Source organism: Epinephelus lanceolatus, chromosome 18, assembly GCF_041903045.1.
Source record: "Epinephelus lanceolatus isolate andai-2023 chromosome 18, ASM4190304v1, whole genome shotgun sequence".
NCBI classification, from domain to species: domain Eukaryota; kingdom Metazoa; phylum Chordata; class Actinopteri; order Perciformes; family Serranidae; genus Epinephelus; species Epinephelus lanceolatus.
In genome coordinates, this window is record NC_135751.1 from 38,775,349 (window position 1) to 38,785,890 (window position 10,542).

The 10,542-nt window shown below is 43.1% G+C and overlaps 1 protein-coding gene across 2 annotated transcripts; it reads right to left on the reverse strand.

The window, feature by feature from the left end:
• Positions 1 to 538: 538 nt before the first annotated feature.
• On the reverse strand, positions 539 to 10,542 carry hmgxb4a (HMG box domain containing 4a). Of its 2 annotated transcripts, none has more exons than XM_033645527.2 (13): positions 10,472 to 10,542; positions 9,710 to 9,814; positions 7,915 to 8,051; positions 6,469 to 6,544; positions 5,795 to 6,382; positions 5,072 to 5,275; positions 4,750 to 4,928; positions 4,453 to 4,537; positions 4,296 to 4,360; positions 4,099 to 4,195; positions 1,956 to 2,119; positions 1,660 to 1,782; positions 539 to 1,518 (listed from the first exon to the last, which is right to left on the reverse strand). In XM_033645527.2, the coding sequence occupies exons 2-13, from the start codon at positions 9,744 to 9,746 to the stop codon at positions 1,474 to 1,476; spliced, it is 1,800 nt and encodes a 599-aa protein (XP_033501418.1). In that variant the 5' UTR covers positions 9,747 to 9,814; positions 10,472 to 10,542; the 3' UTR covers positions 539 to 1,473. The 2 variants fall into 2 exon arrangements, with proteins under 2 accessions (XP_033501418.1, XP_033501419.1); XM_033645528.2 differs by lacking the exon at positions 10,472 to 10,542 and adding an exon at positions 10,199 to 10,334.

Genomic DNA, 10,542 nt, shown 5'->3' on the forward strand with positions numbered 1-10,542 from the left:
CATTAACTTCTGCAGGCATCATCGGTGTCATACATCCCCGCAGGATCTCAATGCTGATTGGCTATCACGGCTCGAATTGTTCATTGAAATTCAGATTTATCAACTCTCACAAATAAGCATGTGGCACGAAATCACTCGTCGCTTAATTCGCGCCACTTATTTTGCGAACTTCAGCGTCCAGCGTGCTGCCTGGCAGGGCTTCGAGTCTAACCGCATCTTTACGTTGACTTTACATGTAATTAAATCGCGAAATGTTTTATTTGCGCCCGGTGCGAACACAACATTAGACAGAAACACGAGACAACAGGGTTTCCTTTTAACAGCTAAACAAATGCACATACACTCATCTGGGTCTCGTTATACAGTACTGACAGTTTTGACCTGGAAGATCTGTTGAAGTCCGACATATTGATCATAATGTCCGGTGAAAATAATTTGCTCCCTGTCCTTACTGAACGCAACATGATTGAGCGTCAGTCTGACTGAACTGTTTTCTATTGGAATGTCCTGAAAAGCCCCGAGCGCTGCAGCGGTGTCGTTACAGTTGGACTTTTTTTCAAGCAGAGAGTGAGTGGAGGGAACATTGCATTTAGTTCTGGGGTCGGTGAGGCTGGATTTTTTGACGTGCACCGTTTACAGCGGGTGTGTTTTGGCCTAGGGAGCGATAAAGCACACTGAAGATGGGTGCCAGCCACCGAACTCAGTGGTCTGGTCGAGCAGACACAAACACAAGCAGGCAGAGACGGCAGATTAGCTTAATGTGTGACTGGAACAGAGCCGAGGAGCAGGACTGTGTTTTAGTAAACGACGTCACCCCTGCAGCTTGTTCAGAAATTATATTCTTGTTATTACAAAGTACCAAAAAACGTAATGTAACAAATTCCAGGTATCTGGACCAGTATCGTTTTTGAATGTGAACAGTACCCAACCCTGGTTTTCTGTTTAAAAAGACCAAACGTGTGAAGACAGTACTCACCCATCTTTAAGTGGTCGCGTCTCCAGGTGATCTGGAGCGCACAGCTGATAGGTACAAGGTTTGTTTACATGACGTAACAGAACTATTGATTTTAAGCTTAATTAACGTGGATATTATCTGACTGGAGTTTCTCCTATGTGTCTAGGATATTAAAATCTTTCAGGAGATGTGGACCGGCACCAGTGGAAACCCTCACACTCCGTACAGCACACACAAGCACACACTCGTTCGTACAACAGCACACTGTACAACAGCAAAACTAAGCTGACATGCCGAGAACGTGTTCAGTAAAATGTTTCATTTAAAAATATAACAATTAGAAAATTAAGAGAACAAGGTTTTTAAAAAAATACACTTTAAAAACATGTTGACACTAGAAATATCCAAGTTTTCAGATGCCAGGCGAGTGGCTTAAATTAAAGTCCAAGGGTCACTCCTGTAAATGTTCGCTCCAGTCAAATGTGTCGGTCAACTCCACTTTGACTACCAGCCTGTGCTCACAGCCCAGGCATGATGTAGGCGATGTTGTCCAACGTATTCGACTGATAGAAAGTGAAGAGAGAGAAGCTTTGTTAGAGGAAGGTAATGAGGAAGCACATGATGCTGTCAAGGGGGAAATTAATGTATATAAAACTGCACCAACAGTCATTTCATTCATACGTTTATAACTGTAAATACTTTACCAGGACGTTTCGAGGACATCCGTTTAACTGTGGTATCTGTGCTGTGAGACACGTCAGCGGGCCCAGCGCACACAAGATGGAGTCCAGAAGTACAGACAGACTCCCGGACACGGCAACCATCCCCTAACACACAGAAACAGTCACATGACTCACTTTTTCCACTGCAAAGTAATAAAACATTGTCTATTTTTTAGATTTGATTTGTCCGAGTCTACTAATATGCTGTCTTTAGTGTTGATCCACTGGTATGGAGGATATGTTAAATCCACTGCACACACTTGCATGTTGAAGCTTACCTCTGTTTCCTGTAGCCGGTGTCCAATCAGGGACAGGGACTCTCCGAGCAGCTGCAGGTGAGCTGCAGCATCGATGGGATCAACATCTGGGACTCGTGCAGGGGACAGAGACAAAGTGCCAGGCGCTCTGTTCGGTGACACCATCCCTGTCGCTGTTCCTACAACTTTCATCACCAAACACAGTTTAAAGACAGTTATGTTAACAGGACAGGACTGCAGCTATGGATTATCTTTGTAGTGAAGTATTCTATCAAATGATCCATCGATTAATTGAGTAATGACATTACTAAATGTATAAAAAGGGAAAATAAGACAGGTTTCTTAAACGGACACTGTGTAGGAATTTCTCCCATCTAGTGTTGAGATCGTATTTTGCATTCAAACAGATAGCACAATCTAGCGCCTCATTGTTTCAAACGCTTATTGCAACAACGGTAGCTGCTTTGTACCAAAAAGCTATGATAACACTGATGAAACCATGACATCCGATACTTCATGGAGTATTCATTCAGGCTCCTACACAGACACTCGCCACGCGAGTTGACAAACCCCCTCCTCACCATGCTGGCCGCCCCTGTTGGGGCAGGTGTAAATCGAAACAAACCAATCACGACTTGTCTTTTGACAACTGACAAGTGGCTCAACCTCACACACCTCATCCCTCTCCTCGCAACACTGCGTCGCTAACAGCTGTTAGCGACCAGCGCCGCTAATAGCACTAGCAGTGGCTAACAGCTGTTAGCGGCGCTGTTAGCGGCGCTGGTCACCGCTGTTACCTGTGATTCTCCTTCAGCAGCTCTCTCCACCTGGGAAAGGCTACCCGGATGTTGACCCTCGTTTTTTGAAATCGCTGGTCACGTTGCCTTTTTGCCTTTTTTCAAATGCACCAGCACTTGTGACTAGCCTGCTTGCTGCTGCTTTTCGTCACTCTACCTGCAGTCGGAAACCGGAAACCGACAAGTGAAAACACAAAAGGCGATTCCTATTTCTCAAGTATGTCCCTGTGCGTACCTGTATTTTCAAGATGGCGCACATACATGATAAGACACCGGTCACAATGTATATGTAAATGAGAATTTCGGAGCTTATGGACATACTTAGATACGCTGATGGAGGTAAATACACATGCTAGGACACACTTTTGACTGCAAAATTTGTCTCAAAGAACAACTGAAATTGTTACACATAGTGCCTTTAAATGAACTACAAACTAGGGTTGCAGCGATACACCAGTTTCAAGGTATACCATGATATAAAAGCTGATGGTTATCATACCGTGCACATTTGCTTATCTACAAAACTGAAAAAATACAACTGGACGTTCAGTCTCACCTTTATTATAGTTATTATTATTATATTATTATAGGAGAGACTTTTTACATGTACCTCCATTAACAAAATAGTTTCAATTAAAGTAATAAAACATTTGTTTAGCCGAAAATAACCCTTCTGTTTTCATTCCTTAAGGTTAGACAATTATCGTACCATGAAAATCTCATACCGCTGCAACCCTGCTACTAACTGGTTCCTTTTTTAGAACAATCAAAATTTCATTGCTTAAATTCCAAAAGTGGAAATAGATGTTTCGGGTCGTCTGTACCGCCAATTTTCGCCCTCATGACCTTTTGACATTTTAGGGAAAATGTCAGTATGACTGCTGTGAATGAAAGTAGTAAAATTGCAGGGCCAAGCATGTATAAGGTTAGATGAGCCTGAGGAAAGATGCTTTAACACTGAGCGAACCAACCTATCAGGTGACTCTGCTCATGACTTATTTGAATCCACAACTTGTTCATGGTTTAAACGTGTTTTTCTGATTTAAGCAGGAAACAAAAACAACACTGTCTCTTATCTTTTTGAAAATTAAAAACAAGAACACTGGCGCCACAGAGAAACAGCTCCTCATTCCTGAAAATACTAAGAGATGTCCTCCATGCACATACTTCTTCTTCTGTTTTTCTGTTTTATGGCAGTGGGCAGATATTAGTGTTGCATTACCACCATCTGCTGGACTGTCTCTTGCCCATTCATTCTGTCATGTCATGTTCCTGATTGTAGCGCGTGTGTGAATCGTGAAAATCACTGGCTGAAAGCTTATCCCGCTAATTTACAGGGAACTGAGTGTGAAACAGGCTGAAGATACCTTTGCTTTTGCTCTCAGTGGCGCTCTTGTGTTTGACTGTGGTGGCTTCAGCTTTGTTCAGTTTGTGCTGGAGATACTGAGCCTTCTGCCTCCAAACCTGCACACAGCAAACAGAGGACATTCAGTTAACCTCCACAGCTGCAGAAAAACATAATCAAAAGCTTTTCCAATATTAATTACAAATGAGAAAAACGTACCAGTTTGTCTTTCTCAGGCATCCCCTTCCACACCTCCGCTAACTTTTTACTTAGCTCACCAAAGACTGCAGATCAGACATAAAAACACATGACTCATTAAAATGTGTATTTTAGTGATATTTAAAAGGACAATATGTAAACCAGTGTCAGTACCCACCTAGTCCCGGCTGTTCTGCATTAATGTTGACCCTGTACTCCTTACAAAACACCTGATAGGCTGTTGTGATTGACTTCTTCTTGGGCTGAGAGAGGACAGAGAAAAGTTTCAAGACACGGACAATGAAGTTCTGTTATAATAAAGTTAAATAAAATAATGTTACAATGAAGTTAAATAAGGAGGTTCAGTGGGGTTGTAGATTTCTTGAAAACCATTATTTGAGATTTTTGGCGTTCAGAGCTAATTTATCAGATTTACCTACCAACCCAGCAGAAAGACGACTGAACAGCATCTCACCTTATCTTTATCCTTCTTGTGCTTTCCCCGATCTTTGTCTTCTTTCTTCTTCTTCTTCTCCGTCACTCCATCGTTGCCTTGATGGTGGTGCGGAGGGACGGGAGTGCCCATGGCGTACATTGGACCGACGGCGCTGTGAGTGACGGTGGGATGGGAGTGACTGTGGTCCCTCGATGAGTCTGAACAATGTCATACAAAGATAAAGAGAAAGGTGTTGATACAACTGCAGTCATTAAAAAATCTGTTCACATAAACAAACCACACAGCAGTTTTATGGACAACTACAACATACTTGTTAATATTTAACTAACAATAAACTCACCTCCAAATCCTTTACTGTGCTTCTTGTCCTTCCCACTCTTCTCCTTGTCTCTGTCTTTTTCTTTGTCCTTCTTCTTCTTGCTTTTTTTGCTCTTCTTCTTCTTTTTGGACAGGTGTGTGTATGAATCATCTATAACCAGTTCACCAGCCTCCAGTTCACCTCCAGATGAAGAGCTATCGTCTCCCATACCACCTCCATAGTGACCTACACAACACAGAACACAGCTTTCAATATTAGTAAACAAAATCAGAATTACCGCCTCACGGCTCTGTGCCTCCATGAGCCAGTCAAGTTACAGCTTTCATACACATCTGCCCAGACTCATGAGACATATAGTGAAGACTTTAAAGGAATTTAATAGAACGTATTAAGTGTATGTACTTGTATGATTCCAGTAAATAATGTCCAGTGAGAAACACGCTGTCTTCACTTAGAGACTATTTTTACAGGAGTACAGAGAACTGATAGAGCATCATCACATGGAGCAACGACAATCACATGAAGCTCAATATCAGCAGATACAGTGAGCTCGTTGTGGACTACCAGAGGAACAGGACAGGACACAAAGTTGTGGCCATGACAGCAGACAAAGCTTCAAATATAGATGTCACAGCAAAGAAGCTACAAAATCTAAAACACGGAAGCTTCACAGGCAGAAGATCTATACAATCAGCACAGTTTAAATGTGGACAAAAACAGAAAGATAACTTAGGTTTATCTTACCTTCCACCTCCACCTCTTTCCCCACTACAGGCAGCGGATCTCGACTCTGCTGTATCTTCTTCTTGGGCGACTTTGAGAGCTGCATCCTGTCTCTGTCCTTCTCTTTCTTTCCGCCTGATTTGGATGAATGTGGCGTGAACGGGAAGCTTTCTCCTTCCTCTTTCTCTGGCGACATGATGAGCTTCATCTTCAGCCCGTCGGCCTCGCGTAACGTCAGGGGTTCCTCTTTGGGAGCTCCACCGTGGAACAGAGACGACTTTGAGGACGAGGAGGAGTGCTTCTTGGAGGAAGATGACGATGATGACACAGGGCGGGAGTGGGAGAAGGAGTGGCTCCCTTTGCTTCCGCTGCCGCTGCTGCTCTCACGTTTGCGGTCCTTGGAGGAGTGTGAGGAGAAGGGCGGGTAGGAGGGTTTCTTGTGCAAGTGGGGGCTGGGGTCAGAACCCGTGGCCAGCGGCGAGGTGATGGCCTGCAGGAGGCCCATCGCTGTGTCTGTCGGGTGGGAGGATGAGGGCGATGAGAGAGTAGGGGAGCGGTCTGCGGATTTGTGCCTCTTCTTGTGGGGAGGTGGACCTGAACCATCGTGGTCTGGACAATAAAGGACAAGAAGAAAATAGTTAATACAGTGACAGTCAGTAAAATTAAAAGATGATTACGATATATCAACCTCTCACCTCGGTAATAGTAGTCATCACTATGTTTCTTCTTCTTTTTGTGCGAGTCAGATCCGAGCATGAACAGCTCTGAATCCTGATTGGAAGAACACACCAGTTTTCCATTTACAGTTTCATACATATGTTCAAATGTTTAGTTACACCATAACTAACGTCAAGCAAGGTAAAGCAGCGAAAATATTCTAAATACAGCGTACACTTAAAATGATATCAATTTCTTTAGGTGGCTAAACAGCAGTGCATCATTTAGCTTCCATGTCGGCACTCCTGCCTGCTTCTCCAAACCGGGGGCGTGCAAACTGACATCCACTGTAGGTAACACCAGGGGTCGCGTTAACCGGATATTCTCGGTCATTGACTGTTTTTTTTTACAACAATGATGATGGAAAATCTGAAGGCCGTTGGTCATTTGACCGGTTGCAATTACCACCCCTGCCCACTTCGCGGCGGAGTGCACAGTCAGTGGTTTAAGTGGCTGCCGTTTTCACACTGCAGAGAAAAAGTCATTCATCTGCTTCATCTAGCGTTGTTGATATAACGGCCTGGACACACCAGATGCGTTAGTGCTGCAGCTCCTGTGAGTATACTCGCAGGTGCTTGACTGTCCACACAGGCAGCGCATTTCTCCTGTGCTCTCCGCGCTGGTTAAACATCGACTCCACTCGTCTGTTCCCGTCAGTACTCGTTTTTTCACTTCTACAGGTCATTTTAAACATGGGTAAGTCCATATTTTAATCGTTTTTTATAACGTAATAAGTTAATAACAATTTGTCATTGCACGTCCGTGTATTGAGCGTGTTGGATTAACACTGAATGAATAGGGCATATTGTTCTGACCATTTTATTTATGTAGTCTGTAGGCTCGGTGACACAAAATTAAAATTGTAATGAAGTGATTAGGATATTCAAAAATATGTTCGGTTATGCACTGTTGTGTGTTATTTTAAATTATAAACATGGTATTCCCTCACGTTCCTCAGTGCGTACTGTTGTTATTTTATTTTGAAAATTGGCCGGATTCTCTCGTCTTTTCTGTGTCCGACTTCCTGTTTGGTACGATCCGCTCTATCCAGCTTGACAGAAGCGCTCGCGGCTCGCGTGTAGACCAGACGCCGAAATGAAGCGTCCTTATTAATGCACACTTTATAAATTGCTTGTTGGATTTATTAAAAACAAACGAATGAAAACTAAATGTCTTTGAATATCTTTATTATCATTTAAAAACGAAAATTAAAATGACCGGTAAAAATAGATTATGACCGAATTTTTATGACCCTGTCGGTCAAAATGACCAGCGACGAAAAAGTCTAGCGCACCCTCTGGGTAACACACTGACTATGTATAAGTGCCTGATTCAATCGTACTACAAAAGATCCAAACTATCCCTTTAAATGCTTTCTGTGACATTTAACCCTGAGGTGAGGTTACTGTGGACGGACAACTTACCTTGGGCCTCTTCTTGGAAGATTTTCGGACCTGAGCAGCGATCTCCTCTTCCTCCCTCAGAAGATCCTTGTACGACCTCCTCTTCTCTCTCTGGCTACGACCAGCTACAAGGCCCCTCTCTCCATCCATCCCCATTTCTGGAATACATGAAATGAGAATTACAATCCTAACCTTAAAAGTTCAGTGTGTAGGATTCAGAGGGATATATTAGTAAAAATGGAATATTATATAAGAAGTATGTTTTCATCAGTATATAATCACCTGAAAATAAGAATCGCTGTGTTTTCGTTACGTTAGAATGAGCCATTTGTATCTACATAGGCAGCAGGTTGTTGTCTAGAGAGATCGCCACGTTGCCCGTCATGTTTCTAAAGTTGCTCAGGACAAACAAACAAAACTCTGGCTCTAGACAGAGCCAATCTTGTTTTCGCATCAGCCATCGTAGTTTGCAGCCCCCCCACAATGAGAATGTTGGAAAAATACTGATTTTACTTAAATGCGAAACTACTTTCTTCTGCGATTTTACCAGTTTAAATCATCGGATCCATTTGTTTTGAAGAGGTAGAGACCTCTGTGGGTAATATGCTCCCAGTTAAAAACTCTCGCTGTTCTGTATAAAAGGTACAATCCTAGAGAGAAGGGACAGAGTTGTTTCGCCTTAAAGCCAACACTGGAAGTGATAACAACACCAAAATGATGTGTGTATAAATGGGACAGCTGGCAGGACCTGATCATTGGTGGCATGAGTGAGACGTTCTGGTCACGTGTTATGCCTGCAATTCACAGTAAGTGATTTAAAAAGAAGCTGATAGCAGTTAGCAGCTAACTTTAAGAAGAACAACAGCTGAAAATGTCCACAACTTGGGAAAACAATGAGGCCTGGGAGCTTCTTAACCTCCAAGCAGAGGACGAGATCAGCCACAATATAACAGGGATAATAGATGATTGTTATTACCATGTTATGCCATTGTTACTGGTCAGAAAGCGCTGCCGACACGTAACTTTATGTCACACTACAGGCTGACGTTTCTGTTTTACATGTCACACCTCTTTTGCTTCCGTGATGCCAGCATGCTTTCTACAATCACACACTGGAGTGTCATGATGCTGCCGTCGTTTTGATCTGTGTAAAACTGCAAAGGCGGCATAATGAAGAGAATTTGTAGCGGCCCTATAGCGTGATCTCTGTGCAAAAAAACAGCTACAGAAAAAAGGTGAGCGGCTATTAGCAGGTACCAACATGCCAAACAGCATCAAGGAGACACTGATTTCTAATGTGACACTACTTTATTCAGTGTTTTTAATGGTTTTAATCACCTGGTCAATTTGTTTTGGAGAGGAAGAGACCTTTGTGGATAATTCAGGTCCTGATAAAATGAACACTGAAAGAATTCTAACCAGGAGACGTCTCGGCTAGTTGCACTCAGCGGTTCTGATTGCTAGATGCCACAGAGTCCCCCTAAAACATTTGACCTTTAACTAAAGGAACAGTCTGACATTTTAGGAAATATGTTATTAATCAGTCTGGTTTTAGTCGGACTGACACAGTTTTCTCTAATGTCATGTAAACCTACTGAAAGTCCCTTTAAAAGTACAACATGTAACACAGCCTCTACTGTGATGGGCCTCTTGTAGTGTTCTTCCCCCCCAACCAAATGTGTGGAGCAGCAGTTACACTTTAAGGTTTTGTCACTATTTCGCATCGTGTTTCTGACTGCAAATATACATGTGATTGACAGGCCTGTAGAGTAGCAAGACAGGAAAAGCTGCATGTAGTTTATAAGGCAGACATTACCCATCCCTCCTTTATTCTTGATCTCCTCAAAAGCCATGGCTCCTCCGCTGTCAACACGGTTATCTGTCACAGTATGTCACTGACAACATAAGGCAGGACACTGACCTGTGAAGGGAACACCAGGAAGAAATAAATCAAATGCAAGATAAGACAGTGAATGATTCTGTCCATCAACATATCAGAGCAGTTGAATGCTACACAACAATACATTTGGCCATGTTTTACATCTTGTAACGTTACCTAGACATCAACAAAGGTAACTAAACATGTACTGAATTGCTATGACTATTCCTGCTGCAGCTGTCTAAGAAACACTGGAGCTGCAGATGTTTAACTTGGACAAAGTGAGGAAACGCTCCACCATTAGCTGCTAAATGAGGAAAAGCTGCGTTATATCACAGTAACAATTTGGTCTGTTACCTACTAAAGAGTACAATAATAAAAGCTAAACAACTTCCCGCCTACTTTCATAAAGATACACAAACACACCCCCTCTCCGTTCACTTTGACTCCTTAGCTTCCCAACATTCCCAGCACCCGAGCGCGTCTCCCTGAGCTTCCCCTCCGCTCTCCGGGCACAGTGACCCAGGAAAGCCCGAGGCTTACAGCCCACAGCTAGGCCGCGGTGGGCTCCGGTGCCTAAATAAAGCGGCGAACATGCATTTAACTCTGCCCGGGTCTTCAGCTCCTCTGGGCTGATAGCGTGTGTTCATTATAAACACCAAGAAGAGAAGAAATAATGTGTTTATGAGATTTTACTACCTCTGCGGGATCTCCAATTTACGCGGGTCCGGTCGCCATCTTTTATTATCGGCGAGCAACAATACGTGTCG